Source organism: Patagioenas fasciata, chromosome 13 (assembly GCF_037038585.1).
Source record: "Patagioenas fasciata isolate bPatFas1 chromosome 13, bPatFas1.hap1, whole genome shotgun sequence".
NCBI lineage: Eukaryota > Metazoa > Chordata > Aves > Columbiformes > Columbidae > Patagioenas > Patagioenas fasciata.
In genome coordinates, this window is record NC_092532.1 from 15895982 (window position 1) to 15919189 (window position 23208).

Below are 23208 nucleotides of genomic sequence, written 5' to 3' on the forward strand. Positions count from 1 at the left end.
TGGCCTGAGCTCAGCTTGGTGCTGGTGAGGGTAGTGCTGAGCTTTCTCTGAAGCTTGGAAGTGTGGTCTGAGCAACCTGAGTGTTTTCTTAAGCTACACCTCTCTGTGTTGTGAACAGAGACGGCTTTTAAAGAGAAAGTGCCTGTTCCTGTTCGACGCAAGGTTTTTGTGACCTGTGCTTTGAAATTCAATCAGCAGATGTGAAATTTTTGTGGGATTTTTATTGAAGTGCCGACTTTTGTGACTCTGACATGTCTTTGTGATTTTTTTTTTGCTATTTTTTAAAATTTTTGAAGCCATTTGGAACATTCACTAATAAACATTCTGCTTTAACCTCATGGCTTCTCTTGAAAAATGTTCACTTCTTTCCCCAGATACAACTTTTTTTCACGTGTGCTCTGCATTTTGGTATCTGAGGATGAAATTACATGTTACAGCTGAACTGATCTAACTGACTGTCATCAAACCCGACCCTTCCTCCTGTCCCCTTGTGCAAGCCCCTGGCTCTGGCACTTGTCCCCTCCTTGGTCAGGCCTGGCAGGGACCTGCCCGCTTTTCGGCAGTGTTGGGGTTGTGGCAAACTGCTTCCTTCAGAACTCACGGAGCAATGCGCTTACCTTTGCATCCTGAACGTAACATCTGAAAAAAAAAAAACCTTTTAAAAATTATTTAGCCCTTAATCCGGTAAATGTTTCTGAATCCAGCTGAAAATACATCGGTGGTTGTTGAGAGATAACATTTCATTTATTCCAGGTCATTGAGGAGAACCCAGACAGGCAGAGAAGGAAGGAGGGATGATTCTCTGTGATAGCAGCAAGGTCTCAGTTCAGCCTAAAATGTTGTGAAACCATACCCTTAGGCATACCCTGCTTCACATTCTGAAACAGCACAGATAGGATCTGACCAATCACTTCTAGAGACTTTAAACACCCTCTGGTTAATAACTGACTTGCCCTGCTATGCAACATTGCACATGTGAAAGGGAGTGCCAGCTTCCGCTCACCATTGTTTTGTTTTATGGAACTTTGATTATTTTTTTCACCTTTTCAAATGAAAAGATACTGCTTGGCTTATTCACTATCTGCCTGCTTCAGACTCCCAGCAGAATTTGGTGTACGGAAGCCAGCAGAATTTGGTGTACGGAAACCTGCTGTGTATTGGAGTTTGGCTTCTGGGACTGTAACGACTTAAGCCAGGTCAGCAAAACCAGAAACAGTTTAACCAACTGTCCTGTGCCTTTCTTCAGCAAAGGGTCCTTGTGAGAAATCTATTTCTGTAGACATGTAGCTAAAACAGAAATGAGCACTTGGGAGTGAAGATTCCCCCATGGTCTGTGGAAGCCATCCATCCTCTTCCATAAGCCACCAGCATGATGAATGGGCTTTCCATTTTAGCTTTGTTTGGAGATCCCTTCCTTTCCGTTGCATTCTCCTCTTAATAATAGGTTTCTGTTGATATTTGTAGATATGACTGTTTCTTCTTGCCATATCTTGTGTGTTATCAGAGGAGACACAATCAGGGGAGCAAGGCTATTGGGGAATCTGTCTTCCTTCCTTTGAGAGGAAAAAGATACTGGTTTTTCTGTTAGGTAGGTTCATAAGGGTTTTTTGAGAAGGTGTGCTCTCTTCAAGGGAGGGACCAGAGATGATATATTGTAGGACAGTGAGAAACTAAAGGAACAAGATTTCTTCAGCCTGGAGAAAAAGAGGTAGAGGAGGGATCTGGCCTTTAGCTGTCTAAAGGAGCTTGCAGAGAACATGGACCCAGACTCTTCTCGGGGTGCACGGTACAGAAAGGCAATGGGCACCATTTGCAACAAAGAAAGTTCTCATGGGGTGTAAGACATTATTAATCATCAGACTTGTGGATGGGTTACTAGAGGGACTCTAGCCTCAGATTTTCAAACCTCAATTGGACAAGGCTCTAGGCAATCTGGTCTGTCTCTGAAGTTAAACCTACCATGAGTGACAAGTTTGGCTAGAGACCTCCAGATGTTCCTTCTAGCTAATTTTTGGTTGTTGTGTGTTTGGTGTGGTGGTTTTTGTGATTGCCAGGGGATCTTCCTACTTCAGATGTGTTTAAAGAACTTCGTTTCCATCTATCATCTTACACATTGGGTTGTCACTTTGTGTGGCTCCAATGACAATTGAAGGACCTGTGCTAAAGGACTTAGTCCCAGTGATAAATATAATAATTATAGAAGATGAGACCTCACCAAATCGTCTGATCTGAAGCTAATTGAATTACGCATCAGTCCTGCCTGACAGGTGTGTGTCTAAACCAGTCTTTCATTATCTTTCTGGCAACTTCTTCCAACACTTGCCTTGTGTTGGAAACTTTTCCTGATGAATAAGCTGGTTCAACATTTAATACTTATAATGGCAACTTGGATCTGTTAATGTTACTTTGATAGATTGGCAATACCAATACCATCTATACTGTGTCCTGCTGGAGCAATTCAGTGAAGAATTAGTGTATATAACCCAACTCTGCTTGCCACTCGATGTTGAAACCTTTCCCTTGGCCAGCCAGGAGGAGATTGGACTTGTCAGGAATTTTATTTTATTTGGGCAGTAAGTATAGCCCACATTGAATAGTACCCAAATCTTCATTTTGGTGTGTGATTTGCATACAGATAACTGTTGTACCCGTAAGGAACTTCAGAAAGACATCACTTACTTAGTACCCGCATAAATCCTAGAAGATGGCAATTAATTGTTGTATGTCGGCTTAAGGAAAATATAGGGTTGATATATATAAATATATCTTTTTAAAAGACATAATAAATAGATGTGCATTTTGACGGAACTACTTATGGAAACACCTCCAGGACTTAGTTACACGTGCAGCTCTTCAGCTGGCTGTGCCAGTTCCTGCCCACAAACTTGCTTATGCTGCTGGTACCCTCTCATTTATCCCAGCAAACCAGTTTGTGGGGCTGTGTGGACTGGATCATGTAATTGAGTTAATAATAATGGGGGCGGGAGGGGTATTGCTTGATTTTTGGAGTTGTTGTTAACTTGGGTCTGTTCTCTGGCCCAGTCGATGGCAGTGCAGGTTGAAACAACTCTTCTGTGAAATTTGAAAGTGTGGGTCACAGTGGTCTGAGATTATTTTTGATAGAAACAAATATTGCCCTCACCTGAGATGTGTGCTGAAAACCTTAATTAAAGGCTGAGTGTGCCCTCCAATTAAGTTACTGCTGATCATGGAGACTTTTTCTGAAGGAGCATCTTGCTGGGCAGGCTGGGCTGAAGCCAGCTTGGCTGCCTGCGTCTCTCGAGTTTTTTTAATCTCTCTCGGCCTTTTTTCAAGTTGTTTGAAGGTGGTGGCTGGATACCCTTTATTTCAGTGATCAGTCAGCCAATATTTGAACTTGATTGGGTTTTTGTTTGCACTGAGCTTTGTTTCATTCAGCCACAGAGTAAAGCATTGAAAACAAATGTCAATGAAAGAATATGCTTGTTTTGCTGTTGTCTGTTTGATACTTTATAGTCCAGATGATCAAGGGATCGAAGACTTGTGAAGCTACTGAGCTTAGAAGGGCTATTAGCTATTCTGCGAAGGGCTGTGTGCTCGTAGTGACAATGCCTGGGCTGTGGAAGGGTGGGTGGGTGATGGAAGAGAATCTTCTCTTGGGACATTTCTGGACCAAATGCCTTCTGCCTGTGTCTGGTTCACGTTAAAGAGGCTGTGATGAGTGCACCAGGGTTATTAGTGCCCCAGCGTACAATGGGGTGAGAGCACCTACAGAAATCCTCGTGGTGCTGGTGAAGTGATCTGAAATGAAAGGACAATAACTTCTTGTGCAGAAAGCCTGTTGCAGTGGGAGCCTGAAGCAGGGGCCACCACAAGTTCATTCACAATAAATCAAGGGGGATGCTGTTAATCACTCCAGAGGTGTGGAAGATCAAAGCGACAGATCCTCTGACCTGCGGAGGCTGTAGAATGGAGGGCTGTGATCCAACCGCTGCTGGCTCTGCCTCCCCATGCTGAACAAACATTAAAAATGTATTTTTAGCAAGATGCACTGGAGCATCTAGGAAAGTGTCCTGTTGCTTAAATGCAGCTTACTTGGGAGCAGTCAGCAATGCCAAAAATCTGAGGCTCAATAGGAGCTGAGGGGGAAAAGCAGCCTGAGAAATGCTCCAGAAATTTCCCTTGGGTACCCTTGTTGCTGCCAACTTAACTAGGTTTTGGCCTGAAAAAGTAATTTGTATCTGTCTCCAATGTCCTAAGAGGTTATTGGTATGTTTAGAAATTGCAGGTTTTGGTGCTACGTCATGGAATAAATGAGAACAAAGTGGGTCAGTGTGTTGATTCAGCTCCGGAGTTAGTGATCCATTTGTGCAGAATGGAGTTTTAGAGGGATTCTGCACCACTTGAGAGCACGTCTGGATTGATGAAGCTTATTGTGGAGCGTAGAACAGTGTTGGGTAATAAACACATGCTATTAAGAAAAATTTGTACTTTACAATAGATTTGGGATATCTGGCCTTTGTAAGCCAGAACCTTTCATATTTGTCTGCATGAGTCCCTTACTTTGGAAATGGGGTGTATTTTTTTAAGTGAATCTTCTGGTTGTTACCACTTGCTGTACTTTTATTTACACCCTCAGTTTTTCTACTCGTTTCATTTAAACTAAACTAGCAAACACGCTCCAGAATCACAGTTAGTGCACTTCAGCCACTAATTACTATTCAGTCCACTGGACAAGGCTAAGTAATACATCTTCAGCTCCTACAAGAACTGAACGATCATTCTTCTACATTCTTCAGTTTTTCACATATCAATAGTGGACTTTCTGACAAAGTTTAGAATTACAAGATCTAAATTTTGGAGGCATCCAAAGTTAAAACTCAGCCGGTACATGATTAAGAGTTAACTGGGTGTACTGTGTGTGGGTGGATTGAGGTATGGAAGGGAAAGTTTGTGGACTACAAGGACGGTTATGATGGGTTTTTTTATAAAAGACACATTGAGTTACGTGAATTGATATTTTAGATTACATTGTGTTGTTAGTGTGTTTGAATGACCTCAGTTCAGGTCAACCATTCTTTTAAAAATGTGTATATTCCGTTGAAAGCAGTAGTTTGCAAGGGTTTTGGTCTTGATGGGCGCAGTAGCATTTATCTTTCCTGCCGCTTCTTTATCTGGGCATGGTGTCCTGCACGTGGCTGGTGTTGTGTGGGGTAACAGCTCCCATGGACCCAGGCAAAGGTGGTCAGCTCATGTCTTGTTTACCTGTAATTAGCCCTGGAAAAGGAGCTTGACATCTCCAGGGCTGCAGAAGGGAAGTTGTAGGGGCACAGAGGAGTCCAGCTTAGGGACCCTGAGCCATCCTGGTGGGTACATCTCTAACCAACCTTCACTATGGACATGCTCTGCAGGTACTGCAAGAAATGCACAAATGTGTATGTTAATTTAGTACCATTCCCTTCTTCCCAACAGGTCTTGTTTTTTGAAGTCGTGGTGCAGCAGTGTGCTGAGTCGGGTCTGTCATTTATAGTGGGTGGACTCACCTGGTTTTTATAAACTGTTGAGAATAAGCAAAATAAGAAATTCCAAACTGGCAGTTGTATTTGTACCTGGAGACATGTGCAGTTTCTTGACCCTCATGGCTGCCAAAGCCTCTGTTGCCATGTGTCCTGTGCTCTGCTCATTAGGTGTACCTCCCCTAATTAGGTTATCTCGCATGTTGCTGGATACAAGTTGTTTAGGTGGGACATGTTTTAAAACATGAGCCTTCTGCTGAGAGCTGATACTGAAGGAGTTGGCATGGCCTGGGGAGTTGGACAGATATCGTAGGGACACTGCACGACTCTCGCCAAAGAGTGACAGAGTGGTCATGATCAAGTCCTCAAATGAGGTCAGACGTGACACTCCTCAAATGTGGCCAGACCTGACACCATCAGGTGTGTTCAGAGCTGGAGAGTAACAAAAACAGTTCCTGAACCACAGAATTGCAATGAATAACCTTCCAAATTCACCTTAATATCATGTTTTATTTATGGCTATTTATGTGAGAATTAGGATTGTATACAGTAAAAGTTACTGCCCTCTTCCCTTTCACACCCACTTACGTTCATGTGTTTGCTTGTGTTGGTTGCCCTCTCTGCAGCCAGAGAAACTGCTGCAGTTAAATGCTCAGAGGTCATGGTGGGTGATGGCTCAGGGGTATGGCTGTCCCACACTTTTCCATGCCCTGGTTTCTGTGCTGCCGTCCCTTGGAGATGGCCGGTCTCCTCACAGAGGTTCTGCACTCTTGCCTCATGCAACATGTCCTCAGAGACGTGGTACGGCTGTGCTGGAGCCTGCCTGTGCATGGAGTGCTCTCTTATCCAGCGCCTTGTGTTAGTTTTGCGCCATGGGAAAACAGGGTTTCCAAAGCAGAGCAGGGAAACAGCTTAGTGGAGTTTGTGTTTTGGACTTCACCAATATCCCAGGGTGCTACTCCAGCTGTAGCACAGATAATGGACAATCCAGGTAATCTTGGTGACAGCCAACAGTCAACTAGCAATTTAGAGACAGCAATTTAGCTGTCAATGAGAGTTGTAATCAGCACTGATTTGTTTTTCAGATTAAAAAAATTCTTTATAGTGGCTGTACCTAATATTTCAGCCTTTCAGATAAAAGGTAACATCTACAGAAAGCTAAATTTCACTACAACTCAAACTGTTGGATAGCAGCTATTTTTACTGATGGATAAATATGATCCTTTTCAGAAAACCCTGTTGCTCTACCTTAATTGGTGTGGCCAAGTATTTAAGAAACCTCCATTTAGAATCTAGAAGGCCTTGTTGCAACCCCTTAACATCATGAGATGTGCTTCTTCCGAAATACTTCTTTCTCCATAAGGTCTTGTGTTTATAGAAATGGCTTTTGTTCGTAATTTTCTTACCTCATTAAAAACCATTTTAGGGATTGTTTTTAATAGTCTCTGGATGCTAGGCCCCTGTATTCTGCACTGAGCTCTAGCATTGCTTTTGGCTGAGTCATTTAACTGCCCCGCCTTAGTGTGTCTGTAAAATGGCTTTTGCCCATTACCTTGCAAGATTTTCCTGAAGGTGTCTTAATATTTTATAGAGGTGTTCTTGCCCATCAGCTAGAAGTTGAAAAGTTGGCCTGTAGATGAAAGTGTGAATTATTTAGTATCATGAGATTTGAAACCCGTGTATATGATAAGCTTTTGTATCCAGCTTGTTCTTTGCCCCTGACACTTAAAAGAAAAATGGGAAAACTCCTCATCTGACTTTTTTCTTTTTTATCCCTGTCCTGCATTGATTTGCACCCCTTCACTTCCCCCCACCCCCTCCAGTGTGGTGTGTCAGGGAATATAATAGGTGTAATAATACAGTGGTGACCTGATCATGCTAGAGCTCTTTCTGAACCTTGCCTTTGTAGATAGAACAAACCTGCTTTGTAGTTGTGCTTTAACCATGTTGTGTTCTTCGCAGGGCTATAAATGGTTTGTATAATAGCTTGTCTTGACCTCTTTGGTATAGGGAAGACCAGTTCATGTTCTGTCTGTGGCAGAAGATGACCCATCAAGCTTGTAAGTTAGGAGGGCTTGCCATGTTTATTCACTCAGAGAAGTAGGATTTTAATCTTGATTGCTCTGTGGTGAGGTGCATGCTAAATAATAGTGAAACAGGTTCATTAACAATTCTCTGAGGCAGGTGGAGCAGACCATTCCTGTTGATGAGGTATTGCCCATGTTGCAGCCGTCCAGAGCCTTCTGCTTTTGTGTTTCCTCTTTATGAGTCAATGGGTAGTGTCACTTTAGATAATTAAGTGTAGACTGTGGTTTGTTATTTTGAAGCCTAACATGCGGTTGCTGTCAAATGGTAGGAGTTGTTGATCTGGTCTAAAAACCGCCATGCCAGATCAGTATTGTTAAAAGAGATTTTACGGTGTTACTTTCTGCTTCTAGCCTTCATGGAGGATCAGGCAATGCTTGTTAGCACCCACATTCTGCTGGATCTCCCAAACTCTTGCAGGCCTTTTTAGCTTGCTTTCTTGGAGTCTCTTTGATTTTTGGGTCAGTGTGTCCTTTTGTTCCTGCTCTCTGATAGTGTGAGAGAGATGATGGGATTGTTTTTTTCCTTTGGATGCTTGCCAGATTTTTAAGTCCTTCTGCTGTGAGGATTTTGTCTGGGCTTAGTCTTTTTTTACAATTGCAAGTGTAAGTACTTTATTCAAAAAACATGGAATAACCTCTGAGCCAAACCTACAGCCAGAGCTGCCAAGAGTCCTGCACTCTGATTAACATCAGCTGGCGTTGCTTTGTAGGGGCCAAACTGGCCTTGGATGGATCTACTTGATCTACTGGGATCTGGGGTGAGAGGGAGGCTTTGGAGCAGCAGTCCCTCCCTGGGATGTGTGCAATGGTGCGTTCACCATTACCTTGTACATGATTCAGTGTGATACTACAAAGACTATGAGAACTGAGCATGTCCAATCCCTGCTTTAAGAAGTTTGACCTCTGTGAGGTTAAGTGGTTTTATTTTCTGTATATCCATTGATGCTGCAGTGCAGTGTTTGGGCCTCTTCTGCATCTGAAGCAATTTTGCCACCTTGCAGAAGAAGCAGAAGCTGTTATGAGAAGAAGGGTGCACAGATAAAAAGTGAGATGTTATTAGTTAGGACTTCATTTCCTGGTGCCCCTAGGTAAATGGGTTTTAGGGACTTAGTTTTTTTCCTTGACTTTTTTTGGGCAGGTGTCCAGGCCCTTGAAGTTCTGCCAGGAAGATGCTGTAATACACTAAGCACACTGTTCCTGGGCCTACTCCTGTCCTGCAGCTCCTGGTGTGACTATAGCTAGACAGTTGTTCCATGCCAGGACTGTGCCCCCTATTCCCACCAACCCAGACCTATAGCATGGGTTCCTGTAGCCATTGAGCAGCTATTTTGTAGGCAGATTATGGAAATAGAAAGATGTGTTTCAACATTAATAGTTGATCTGATTCTGAAACATGGGGGAATGAAGAACAACAGTGCTACCTCCTTGCTCTCACCTGGTGTTTATGCAACTTCACATGGTTTGGCATAGATGTTATAAAACTGGACTACAGCTAAGATGCTGCAGCATCCCAGATGCTTCCTGGGGTAACAGGCTTTTCTTGACCTTTCTTGACCTTTTCAGACATTTAGCTTCTAAGGCTGTAGGAGCACCAGCACCTGCTCAGCTTTGTCCATAGGGACAAAGGTGTGCTTTCACTGCTTTGGGCTAATGTACACTGAGGACACATCCACTGCCAGAGCCAAATCCACTACAAGGTGGTCAAGCCATCAATAGAGGGTGGTTAGTCTTTTGTTGTGGTAACAGCTTCTGCCCCGTATTTGGTTTTGTCCTGTCCCCCTCAGACACCACTCCCTACCTGGGCCTGCTGTGCCCGGAACAGTGTAGAAGGAGCTCCGAACAGCAACATCCTCCTTCTCCCACACCACGTTCATCTGTTCAGCCTCTGTTTAATGTACTTTCCCCTCCACTGACTTGATGCTCTGCTGCTACTAAAGACCCAGAACTGGGTGAGCATCATCAGGCTGCAGAGCGCAGTGCATGGAGCTGGCTCTGAACATGGTCCAACAGTGACTTTGGGCTCTGTAGCTGGCTCCAACCTCAACATCCCCTTCCCCAAGCACTGTACAAGCATGTACATCTGTTTCTGCTGGACTTTGGATTCAATAAATCTTATTAAAATTATTTGGTTTGGCTTATTTCAGTGTGTTGACACAAGTTCTTGTCACTCGGTGGCTAATGCTTGTGCACTGCTTGCCCTGGCCTGGGCAGCTGTGGGAAACTCAGGTTGCTGGCAGAGGAGAGGGAAGAGGAACGCCACAGGCAAGATACTGGACAAGAGCTGGGGGGAGAAAAATGGAAAGTGTTTCAAAATACAAAGAGAGAAAGTAGGTAAAGAAGGTACAGTTAAAAGTTGGAAAGATGCAGACACTGCGAAGACTGCAGAGCAGTCACTGGAGTCTGTTCTGAAGAATAAGCCTCCAGACTTCCACGTTACTTGGGATATAACAGAGCCAAACCCACTATTTACAAATCTTGCTACAGATTCTTTCTGATGCTCTTCCATCTTTATATGGTCAAATATATACTTCACTGACATAACTCTTCCCGATCACAGATCAGGTTACCAGTGAATTTATATTGTGAACAGGGTCCTGCCCTTTGCAGCAGCTTCCGCACCAGGTACCAGTTTCCTTGAATGTATGGGCCGAGCTGCAGTGGAACATGTTTCTCTCCTGGAATTTACGTGAATAGGGAATCATCCACGAGTCAGTGGTAAAGTCCAACTGTCTGCCATGTTTTTAAGCCTGGCAAGTGGCAGACCAGGAAGAATCTGTGGTGTTAGGCAGTAAATTACTGAACAACCATGTTTTCCATGATCCTTATGAATGTTGCCTTCCCAGTTCTCTTGTGCTCTCTGAAAAGTCTAGCATGCTTGAACCTTGATGCATGGGGGGAATGTCATCCATTTGCATTCTTCACACTGTGAAAGGAACAGCAGGCCAGAAAAGACCTGTTGCTCCTGGTGATTTCCACCAGAGCATGCTGCACTGCATTGCCCCTGTACATGGCCTGGTGTTACATGCTTTTGAAGTTGAGCAGTATATCCGGGTCCCAGTGTTCCTAGATATGTGATGCCAGTTTTACCCAGTGCCTACCAGAAGCAGTTCAGCGCACATTGCTGACACTCTTGAAATTAAAAGCTAAAATGATGTGTAATTTCCCAAGTGCTGAGAGGTGAATGGTGTCCCAGCAGTACCACGTTCCAGTTGTTGCTTTGTGAGGCAGAGCCTGATCTCAGAAACAGAACATAGGCTCATTTTAGAATCTGCCCAAAAAGTTAAGAGTAAAACAGGACTGACATTGAATCGTTGAAGTGGGACTGAGCAAGGATGGGTGTAGGGTAGTTAGGGGTAATAGACAGCACACTTCATCTGGCTCCAGTGCTCGCATAGGAGTGAACATTTGAGTTGATCCTGCAACTGTGTCCTGAAGTTACTCAAGTCTTTTGTGCCACGTGATCCGGCGTTGCATAATTCTGGCCTCTTTATCAAGCAGCAGCAATGGAGCTTGCTGGCCCTTTATTTTCACAGCGCGTTGGGATCGAGATTGTCTGCCAAGAAGATCAACATACCTTCTTTTTCTTGTTAGCGGGCCAAACAGAACTTTGGTTTGGTGCTGGATATATAAAAATATCTCCCAAGCCCTTCTAATGGTTTCTGTTTTTCTTTTTTCCTGTTCTCTGATTGATCATATGGTCTGAGCTATTCTGCATCTGTCTGACTGTTAATAAATACTACACGTATATTTTGGGTCTGGAGGTTGAAGTGTTCACTAATTGCTGGGGTCCCACCTGCAGAGTGGTTCTCCTTTTGTATTTGCATGTCACAGGATACAATGGATGGTGTCAGTATCTACATGCACTTAAATGAGAATTGGACAATTTAATGGCAAGAAAATGCTTTGAGGAGCATGGAGTGAGCAGAATCTCCATCAGGCTCAGTGTATCTCTGTGCTGTGAGCGGCTGGGCGGTGGTAACGCTGTTTGGAAGGAGCAAGGGTTGTGTGTGTCTTATACTTGTGCTGTCTCACTTCTTGAAGAGGATCCTGACCTGGGTTGATTCCATATCCTATATGGCCAACCTTTTTAAGAACATGCACATAATATTTCACCTCTGCATTCCGGGTCACAACATTGGCTTCTGGAAGTACTTGCGTACAAGGGGTATGAAGGTTAAACTGTCCAGAGAATTTGCAAATATAAGTATGGGGAAGGCATATGAGAAATCTGATTCAGCCCTTATTAAAACTGTTAGATTTTGTACAGGAAGGAAGTTATTAACTGGAGGCATGAGTGGAGTCATAGGAGTCAAAGGTTGCAATATCATAGACTTATTACTAGGTGGCGATAGTAAATTGTTAATGATGCAGAAAAGTCCTAAGTTTTCAGCAAATATTTTTGTGTTTGGAGAGAGGTTGGAGGCTGTATTTGAAAAATGCATGCGATGAGTCATTCTCTCTTCTGCTACTAAGCAGAAATAATGCCAAACATGTTCTGATAGGGATGCGCTACTTAAATCAACAGGCCGAGATAACTTTGACCTGGTAGTATTAGAAGTAATGATTATTATTTTTAATTTAGATTACTAGGAAATTTCGGAAGACTGGATGAAGTTTGCCAGTGCTGGAATAACCTGTATGCCATTATTCTCATGTTTATTTTGGGCAGAATTTTAGAAGTACTGATACATTATTTGATTAATAACTAACTAAAGGTTAGGCATATAATTAACACCACTCAGCTTATATTTATGGCAAGTACAGTAAGTTCTCTCACACAAATCTGGCTTGTTTTCTTCAGGTGACCATGATGATTTGTTAAGGCTGACAGCCTAGATTTAAAACACTTAGTGGTGTGTTGGGTCCAGATTCAGCATTACGCAACATTTGAGTTGAAAAAGTTAACTCTGTATATTGTTAGCAAAATGCTGTGCGAGCAAGATTTCCTTAATTGGTTGTATTAGTGGTTGTTTGTGGAGAATATGATTCAAATCAAGCTTTTTCCAGGCCCTGCTGCAATACATGCTAAATTTACCATTGTCCTCAAAGTCTTTATTCAGTCACTTCTTGTTGGAGTTCACCTCACCAATGAGTTATTGCCAGGTTTGGTGGTACAGCAAGTCCTGACACTGTGAAGCACAAGTCTTGCAGGAGGAGGTTTATTTCAGTAGGCTCGGTTGTGGTAGGCAACGAAACCTTTTTTACGAATTTTTCTTATACTGCAGAACCTGTAGTGTCTGCATTGGCACAAGTTGTTTGTGGAATTACCCTTGTGGTTGGGCACGCTGTTGCATTTCTCATGGTAACCTTACCTGATGTGTGATGTGTAAGCATCTGGCAGCTTAGATGTAAATGATTACAAGTTCTTATTAAGTGTTTTGTAATGCCAGGAGTGTTTTCTATGCAGAAGAGATAGAAGTTTGTATTTAGATTGTATTATTAAGTAGCCTAGGAGATAAATTGCTTGGACTTACTGTCTGAAGTTGCCAACAGCTTCATTAGAGAAGTTCTGAACTGACAAACATCTAACAGGTCAGTTTTTGTGGAGACTAAAATAATAGATAAGTGATGGCAGCCTTTCACAGGCCAGCAGCAGAGAAAATAAAAGGGATAGTGGAAAGGAGCCATAGTGTTAAAAACTCAATATTTCAATAATATTTTTACTGGATGGAGTCTTGGCAGTGGAAGTTTGACAACAGACTCTAGAGCCCATATCACTCCCTCCTTTGTTTTTGGCAAGCCAATTTGGCATTGTTTTTGAGCTCACTGAGCTGTCTGTGCTGCTGTCTCTGTCTTTTATGAAGATATTAAATGGAACCGGTGCTACTGTCAACAGCTTGTTTGGAGCTGGTCCGAGGGAAGATGAAGCTGACTGTTGGGACATCTCATTCTGTTCTTGTGGATGTGGGGGATTTAGCAGAGGAAATCATTCCCCATTTCTAGACCAGGATTTGTTATGAGTCCTTCACACCTTTCACTCCCCCACATTGCCATGAGGCACAAAATCTTGGACCTTGGCATGTCCCAGTCTTGCTCCATTCCCTGACTTTCCCATTGCTGTTCATTTAGTGCAATAACTGGAGGGCCTGGGGCATGCACCGAGTATTTTATGCTTTTCTGAGAAACCCTGAGTATGTGGGTCCTGCTGATGATAAGATACCTGAGTACATGTAGCTGAGCACCATTTTACAGGATTAGATTTCTAGTACCCTCATGTTGGTGTTGTCTTTGTAGGAAAATGATGGCTCACAGAAGTGCTCCAGCTCACCTTCACAGGGCTCCTCTCTGGGGTTTGCAGTGTGCTCAGTCTTTTTCTGCCTTATCATAGGATGTGCACGTTCTGCTTTTTAACCCTTCTTCCCTCATGGTCTTTGCTTTTCTTCTGTAGTCCTTTTACCAAAACCGTTGCTCCACGTTTGACAGATTCTGCACTACCCTTAGGTTGTATTAGGTCAGTAGATGGTCAAAGCATCCTCTTCTGCTTCAGGTGGCACAGTCCAGCTGTCTCTGTTTAAAACACAGGTGGTTGCTATTAATGTTGTGTCTATCTCGGGCTTTTTGATAGCAGTACATCTCTCTGTGAGACATGGTTTTGATTGTGTAATTCATAGGAATGCTCTAAAGAGCTGGATAAGATCCTGATTCTTCTGAAGTCTTAAAACAAGACAGAGCGTGTTGCGCTTTCTTTAAACTGTCTGGGAAGAGGCCTGTTCCGTGATTCCCCACCTGCCATAGCTGGTCTCCTAAGAGAGGAAAGGAGAAGTCATGCTGAGCAACCAAAGTCGGCAGGGAAGGGTTAGTAGATTGAGGTGGCATTCGCTGAACCATTCTGTGGCCACAGCCATGGGAGCACTGTCCTCTGCAAGGACATGAGAGTCCCGAAAAGAGAAGACTGGTGTGTTGCCTGAAGAACACTTTTAAAGGATGGATTAATCTCTCTTCTTTGCAATATTTACCAGTTATATCTGGCATTTCTACATGTAAGAAATTCACAGAAGTTGCAACAGAATTGAAGTAGCCCAGAACAAAATCAGAATAATGGAATTACTGTAAGATGTAGAAGAGAGCAGGTGGGCAGGGTGCAAACCCTGAGCCCAGCTTTAACCCTCGGGACAGTGCTACTGGCAGAAGAAATAAAGGATATTAATGTTAGAACTGACCACTTTGAAAATTGCCCATTGACGTTAAGGGTTGTGTTTTAAGATGTCCACAGAGTGGGAAATGTTGTTGCTCAAGGGGAACACAAAAATCCTTATAAACTGCTAGAAGGGAAATGTAAATGTGAGAATGCAAAAATTGCCCGTAGCCATTTGGTTATATCTGTGAGCAGACAAAGCTGCAATTGGCAGAGAATTATTAAATGCTTTTCTGGAAGATTGTGTTAGTGGGAAACACAAATGTTTTACAAAGAGGAGCGTGTTTCACCACAGGCAAGATAAAACGGAAACTGGGTTCTAATTTTTTTAAAAAACCAAAAAAGTCTTTGTCAAAATAACTTTTGGCAATCTGTTCATTTTCTTATTTCTCATAAGTGACAAATGAGGTTGAAACCGAAATGAGTGTATTATGGTTGATGACTCTTCATTTCTTTTCAGTTACTGGTACAGGAAAATTCATGTTGGGATGAATCAGGAGTGGGAATCAAAATTTTGAATTTCCTACCAGAAAATTGTGTCCTGAGAGCTGTGGTTGCTGTGTTGTTCTGCCAAACTGGCTTCATGCCTGACCGACTCTTTTGCCTTGTCTTTCGCAGGGTGGGATAAACATTCTTATGGGTACCATGGTGACGACGGACACTCCTTCTGTTCTTCGGGGACAGGACAGCCCTATGGCCCTACGTTCACCACTGGAGATGTCATCGGCTGCTGTGTCAACCTTATCAACAATACCTGCTTTTACACAAAAAATGGCCACAGTTTAGGTAAGTAAAGAAAGGTTCTCTGGGGAGACGGGTGCTCCTGCTGCTGTTTAATACTTTGCATGTGTTGTTAACTCTTGTTCCACATTTGTGGGTAAGATTTAAGAAACGGGAGAGAAAAAGAGCACTGAGCATCAGTCAGGAGATGTAAATTGGCTCCGAGACATAAATACTTCCAGTATGTAAAGGGGTTTCTGTGCTGTTCAATTTAAGTGGGTTAGGATTGCATCTCCAGCTTCTGCTCCTTTCCTCTGCTTCTGCACAGCCGGTGGGAGGTTGGATAAGATAGCGAGTGGCTGGGCAACAGGGAAGTGGGAAATTTAGTTAGTATATTAATAATTTTTAAAGTGACTTTTCCATCTGTAACCCATAATGCGTTAGTCCAAATATTCCAAAAGCTAGACGTTAATTAAGCATAAGAAGCCTTACTTAAGCACTGACCTATAATTTGGCTCATCCCACAGTTGTTTCAGAAGTTCCCCTAAAGTTAAGAACTTCAAAATTTTGCATCTCATGGATGCATCATATCTGATTTGTCTGAAGTAGAAAGTTGTGGCCATTTACACCTAAAATGTCTTTTCCTTGGATGACATATTCTCCACCATGGATAAATTCTTTTTTTTTTTTTTTTTTGGCTGCATAAGACATGCTGTAAATGTTGATAAGTTCATCTCACTTCTTGTGCTGAAATTCATTTGGTTTGGCAGGGACAAGCACTCCTTTCGTTTGCTTCTCCTTGCTGTGTCAGTTGTGCAGGCTGAGAGAGCTGGGGCTGTTCAGCCTGGTGAAGCAATGGCTCAGGGGGTTCTCATCAATATGTATAAATCATCAATCTGTATAAATACCTGAAGGAAGGGGACAAAGCAGGCAGAACCAGGCTCTTCTCAGTAGTGCCCAGTGCCAGGACCAGAAGTTGCCTAGAAATGAGCCACATGCCTTCTGAGAAGCATTCTAGATGAATGACGCTGCATTCACCAACTAGTCCTGATCCTTTGCAACATATCAAGAGTTCTCCAGACCTGAATGGAAAAAAATCTTAGAGCACCCTTTAAGACTTGTTTTTAACATTCTAATTCTATAAACGGAGCCTCCATCAGAAGCCCACTGGGGAGCTGTTCGAAGTTGAGTGTCTAATCTGTCTTCCTTTTTGAAATTATAACTGTTTATCAGCCATACCACGTGAGATGCTGAGGGACTCGTAGTGAAGGCTTGTGGCTTACTACCTAGCGAGACCAGTCACTAGTAGGGACACTACAGGTCATTTGTAGTCTGTAAGTATTAGTTGATTGCCCAGACTTCTTCTAATAGCTGGATATTCTAAATTTAACTCATAATCTGTGGACATTACCCTTGTCAGTCCTGTACTGAGAAGACAAATGGAGGTATGAAAGCAGCAGTTGATGGTGTAGAGCAGGAGCTATTGCTTAGGAATGAGACAGGTTCAACATACACAGCGACTAAGGTGCTGAAATAGTTTAAAAGATTTCACAAAATCTCTCCTTTTAATTGCTGTCCTCGATTTTTGTGTGTGTGTTTACACACAAGTAGTATAGTAGTTTGTGCTGTGCTCCTCTGGGTGTTTTCCTTTGAGTGGGTGGTTTTCCAGCTTCACAGTTTTTTAGCCTGGCAATGCTGTTACTTTTCATCACAATGAAAGTGTAACACTCAGGAAGGGGCCAGATCTTTTATTTAATGAATACAAATTTGTTCATTTGAAATTTAATTCGTTTTTAGCGACCAGGAGCCTGCAGAGTAGACGAGGTGTCAGTTGAAAAGTCACCCATTGCTCCATCCTCCGTTCTGTTCCCAGGGCCGTGTTGTACCTGCTTGTCTGGGCAGATGAAGCCAGATAAGGAGTTCAGTAACTTCTGTGTCACATTTTGTCATTGCCATCCTCTGGTTCTTTGCCCTATGTCGTGCTCGGAGATTTGTTTTGTTTGGGACATTTGGAGGTCTTTAGAGTAATGAAGTTACCGGGTTTTCCTTTCTTGATTTTTAGTGCTGCCTTTCCTTCAAACATGGGGGTCTTGGATGGAAAGCTTGTGTTTTCTAATCTGATATGGAATGATCCCTTGGGGAGCAGCCTGCCCCAGTGGTGAACAGTGCCAGTGGGAAGAAACAGGAAAGGAAGGGAATTAAGTTTTACTGTGCTTAGATTAGAGAACAACAATAGATTATAAGCATTGCTGTCTCCTGGGTGTCTTCCTCTTGTGATTTATGGTACAAGACATAAGATGTATGAGAAAATTATAGGTAGGAGACTGTCCTGAGCATTCAAAACTGGCTCATTTGTGTAGCAGCTCCTCTTTCAGCTGTGGTGGTGTCGTGGCTGGACTCAGAGAGGAGAGGGGATGTGCTTAGAGGAGGCAGTGATGGAAGTACTAGGGAGTCACAGACCATCAGTCATTGCTGGGCTCACTGCCCTCAAAAGCTGCTGGAACATCCTGTTGTGTTTTTACAAAAGCAGAATGAAAACCTCAGCCAGGAAGACTCTTGTTAATGGCCAGTAGTGTCTATTTGTGTGATTGATAAAGAAACAACGTTCAAGAGAAGTGCTTCCTGTTGAATGCTGAGGAGAGTGTGTCTGAGCCCGAGAAGACCTCAGGTTGCAGATGTGAGGGAGGGGGCGAGGCAGGTCTGAGCAGGGGAACCCAGACCGCATGGAGGGAGTCAGAACACCTTCTGCCCTAGTGGAAGCATCTCCATGAAGATCTTGAACCTTTCCTGATACTTCTGCTAACCTGAGAATCTCATTTCTGTGTTGTGTAAACCCAAGATTTACCTGGAAGAGGATGGATGTGCTTTTCCTTGATGTTCCCTGACACAAAGTCGCAGAAGTTGTCTATCTCTCCTCGTAGGAAATTAGGTCATTATGTAATCCTGCTGCAGACATGAAAAAATATTAATGAGACTAATCAGCCCCTTTGTGATGCCAGTTAGCTTGACAGCAGGGTTTCAGGGCCTTGCCTCTGGGCATTTGAATTTGTCTCGCTTTTAATGGAATTACTGTAGCTTTGTTGTTCCCTAGAGATTATATTATCTCTTCACCATTTCTCCTCTCCTTTTCATCTGTTAATTAGACACACTCCCTGTTGTTTTTCTTGCAATTTCACCCGTTGCTTAACTGTGATCTTCCATTGTCTCCATGCTTTTCCGTTTAATCAGATCCATCAGGAGCACTGTATAAGAACTGTTTTCTTGACCATCACAAATTCTGGATGCTCTGGTTGGAGCTAAGTCTTGAACTTTGTTTGGAGACGTCACATGAAAACTGTTTGACTTAATGTATGTAGTCTTAATTCTCTATTCTGGACAATGTCTTGAATGTCTTCTGGCTGCTGATGGAATGCTTTTGACAGGTTCTGAGTGGAGTCCTGGTAGTTAAAAACATGATGAGATGTGGCTAGAAGTGTGGTGAGGGTGAATTAGGAGAGTAAGAGGGATAAATGTGAGAGACTTTGGGGCCATTAAGCAGAGAGTCTTGGACGCAGGACATGATGAAGCAACGTGACTGCTATAGGTCTCTGGGATTAAGTGGGTGAGTTCACTCAGGGACTAATGCAGGAGTGCTTCAGATCTCAAAATTTGACAGCGGACCAAGGTAAATGGAGCAGCAGGGATATAAAAAGAATGTGCAACCCCAGAGAAAACTTCCTGTAGTCTGAGTTCTAGCACAGGCACTTGGTAAGACCAAGTTAACCTGTAAAGTAAAATACCCATTCTCATCCCATTTAACGATTAATAGGATTAGGGCCAGAACAGGTGGCCTAATGGATAAGGCACTAGCCTCCTAAAACAGTGACTGGCATGGAGTTGCCATGGCAGAGCTGGGTCGCCTTTGGCTCTGGGTGGTCCTGGGTGGCAGAGGGCGACTCCAGGGACTGCAGGCTCCAGGAGGTTGGCCAAGGGTGTAAGGGTAGAAATAAGCCTTCATCCAGCTGAGCAAAACAAGTGAAAGGTTTGAGTGAGGAAAAATTATTTGGGCAAAGTGCTGAGGTGAGAGAGCTTAGTGAACATTTTCCTCAGTCAGGTATTCAGTACCACTTTTATAGACAATTTTTGATTTGGTTGTAGAGAGAGTACTCAACAGACAAGGTCTGCCATGATGTTAATTAAACCATATTATTTATCTACCAGGATTATATTTAAACCTTATTGGCTATTGGTTTAGTAAAATATTCTGGATTTTTTTTTTCCCCAGGTATTAGATTTTGAATCTGTGCTATTTCGAATAGTAATTATTTATTTCTTACATTGACTCCTAAAATTGTTTTAAATTACCATTTCAGGCTGATCTGGTAACATTACATTGCAGCTCTTGGTTAAAATAGTCCTGACATTACAAATGGAGAACGCTGTGCTCTTGCTGCTTTGCAGCTGTTTCACTGCCACCCAGAAGGGTGGGTGAGAGGTGGGACGTGTGTGAGAACTGGGCACGCTGGTGTGGGTACAAGCTTTGCTCTACCTGGGGACAGAAAGCATCGCTAGGGGCATGTGTGGAGCAAGACCGCAGCTTCCAGATCGACTCCTGAAACGTTAGCTTAAGACATGAATTAACTTCAGCCTGATGAGGTGAACAGGGCATGACAGCTGTTCCCCTGTGCTCTTGGTGAGGGTGACCCAAAACCAGCGGGTTAGAGCTGCTGTCGCTGGATGATTCATCTCACCGTGCTGCTGGATCCCACCACGGCGGATGCAGGGACACGCACTGGGGAGAGGGAGGACAGGCACCTTCCTGAGTGGTAAATCACATCTAGACCACGTGCAGAGCATCACAGAGCCGTGCGGGGAGTAGCCTGGCTCTGTAGCTGAACGTTGTCTCATAGCTCTGACCACAACTCTGTGAGTGATCGTAGGCGGTGGCTGGCTCTGCTTAAGTAGGTACTTTCTTTTCTGGCGTGCCAAATGTAAAAGGAAAAAAAAAAAAACACATATGCTTTTTCCGCATCTCTTGTATTTGGAACTGTAGCAGCGTACTTGAGGATGAAGCTGTTCTTTGCACAGTGTTTCTCAGGTGCTCCTGGCTGCAGCTTGGTCCTGTTGCTGTTCCCCAGCTGTAGTGCAAAGTGTTGAATGTTCGTTCCCGTCTCGCTGGCTGATAAGAAGAACTAGTTATAGCCCAAACCAAAGCAACATTGTGGTAAAACTTTGTTTTTCAAACCAAAGTGAGTCTTGAAAACTAACTTCTTCATAGTAACAGAGGGAGAAGCAAAGAAAAGAGGAGTGGCTTTTTAGCAAATCAGATTTTTGGGAGAGATGTCTGAAATATTTAGGTTTTTCCATGAATCTTTCTCCAGATGCAAAACCTTGCAGAGGAGGGGCCTGGGGGCGGGAAGTTACTAAATACAACAAGTGGTGAAATGCAAGGTCAGAGGTGGGATTTACTGAAATGCAGTAACCTTTTGCAGCATGTTAAAAATGTAGCCAAGCAGGGAAAAAAATCCTTTGTCTTTTTAATTCTACTGTTTTTCCCCCCACAGGTATAGCCTTTACAGACCTCCCTGTAAGTACACCTATTTTCAGTATTTTAACTAAGGATACAAACAGAAGGGAGGGGGAAGAGTGTGGGGATGTGATTTTTTTTCTGTTTGATGCCCTGGTAAAAAATGGTAACGCACATTACTGAATGATGTGGGTGCTCCCTTTTCTGAAACTTCATAGTCCTGTGGCTGGGTTTGTGGGCTACTCACATGCTTCCTCTCATCTCTCACCATCTCAAAGAATATGTTACTCCTTCTGGCATTAAAGCGAAGATTCAAACTTCATTACACGTCGCTGTGTTCCAAATGCAGCTTCAGCTGTGGGGGGTGGGTGTACAAAGTCATTGAGTGGCCTCTCGTGTCCCATCATCCGAGAGCACAAAAACGCCTAATGGTACTATACTCAGCTTTTTCTACTCTTGTCCAAGTCTTGCAGCTGTGATGTTGTTCCCTTTCCACTATGTGGTTAGGGAAAGGTATTTCTGAGAATGAAGGTCAGACCTAACTGGCTGTAGTGTGTGTCTCACTGCACAGGTTTCTGAGGAGCCTCCGGCCGGTCTGAGTGACCAGCTGGTGGAATTGCTGGAGAATGTGTCTGACACCCCCATGGGGTTGATAGTGATTCACCAGCCCTGATACTGAGTTCTCTTGAGTGCAGTGACACCAGCTCAGTTAAACCAGGCAGTAACATCTGGTTGGGTGTTACAAAAGCACAACTTCCACAATAGTTCATGAACAAAAAAATGGTTGCTCATTTTCAGACTCAAGTGTTCCTGGGCAAGGAGCAGGTGTTTAGGAAAAGGAGGTAAAACCAGGTCAGGAATACACTGGTGCATCACTGCACCCATTTCTCTCACACACAGAACTCCTTGTTCCTCAGGTTGCACTCCTGTCTTTGTACTTAATAACCCCAAACGAATTTCCTCTGAGGAATTTCTTAGTTTCCATAACTTGTTTAGGCCTCCAAAGTGATTGATTTTCTTGGCTTCCACATTGTGTGGGAGAGCACTTGCTTGTCTTTGTTTTGCACCTCCTGTCAAAAAATTTATTTTGTTCCTCTAATTTTTGTGTTGTGAGAAATAACGACTAGCAGTCCCCGTTCACCTTGCCAATGGGATTTATGGCTTTACAGATCTCTCCCATATCCCAGCCAGCGTTTGCGCTGAAGGACATTCCAGTTGCTTAATTTGCCTTTTCACATCAACTGCCAATACAGGGTTTTTTGATTCCTGGGCTCTTTGAACTTGGTAAAGTTGCAGTATATTCTAAACCAGAAACTCTCTTTGTGTGGGTGGTTTCACGGTAGTTTATTCACTTGATCCAAATACAGTTTATTAAAGTAAAATAATATTTTGCTTGTCCATGAATATCAACCTTTTGGAGTGAGGTCTTGTGACAACCTTACATCCATAGCAAGAAGACGCTTCTGCGATATACCCTTTAGTTTTAGGTGCTCTTTTCCCTCTGGATATAGGTTACATTAGGAGTCACAGTTTTACCATATTCCTTCTAATTTTTTCACCGCTTTATCATCTCATTTGGCTAACCTGCTTCTCTTTCTGAGATGAGAGCAGTAGGAAATGTAAAAAAGCAGAATATGGAAGAGTCCAGGGTGGGATTGCAGGGGTGCAAAGGGACAAGGGGGTTAAAAAACAAGTCAAGATGAACTAGGGGGTTGTGAGCAACTCACCACAACATCAGAGGCAAGAGGTGGTCCGAATGTGCCAGGGACAGTGTGCCTGAAGAACTTGGCAGGAGAAGCATCTCCCTGCGCAGTGGGCTCTGGGATGATGTCTCCCTGTGTCCAGCAGGGTGGTGGAGATACGGGTGGTTCCCAACAGTTGCTATAACAGAGAGGACAGATCACATGTGAAAAACAGAATTTTAAGTCAGAGATGTTTTGAGAGGTATCGGGGGTAGGCAGCTTCCCCTCGAAGATGAACATACCCAAAGCGGCTGAAAAATATGTGACGTGTTGTAACTTGGGGGTTTTTTACTTCTAACTTTGAAGTATTTTGGGTTTCTGATTCCTGACTTTGTAAGTCCTTGGGTTCATAATACTAAAAAGTTAAGTTAATAAAAAAGTCTAAAGTACAGACTGTGGAAAAGATCCGATCCCTCATTAGAGATACATCCTGAGTTTGAGAGACTGATTTTAAAATGGTGTTTTCCTCTGGTAGCTCCTCCTGCATCATGCTGTGGTTTCTTCGCACACCTCTGTACCCCAG

The 23208-nt window shown here is 43.3% G+C and overlaps 1 protein-coding gene across 2 annotated transcripts in view; it reads left to right on the forward strand.

Moving 5' to 3' along the window:
• RANBP10 (RAN binding protein 10) overlaps positions 1 to 23208 on the forward strand; it is a 67858-nt gene that overhangs the window by 21473 nt on the left and 23177 nt on the right. For both annotated transcript variants that reach the window (XM_065848100.2, XM_071814266.1), the window contains exons 4-5: positions 15336 to 15503; positions 20981 to 21003. In XM_065848100.2, the coding sequence (XP_065704172.1) occupies positions 15336 to 15503; positions 20981 to 21003 (191 nt within the window). The remainder of the gene's footprint in view (positions 1 to 15335; positions 15504 to 20980; positions 21004 to 23208) is intronic.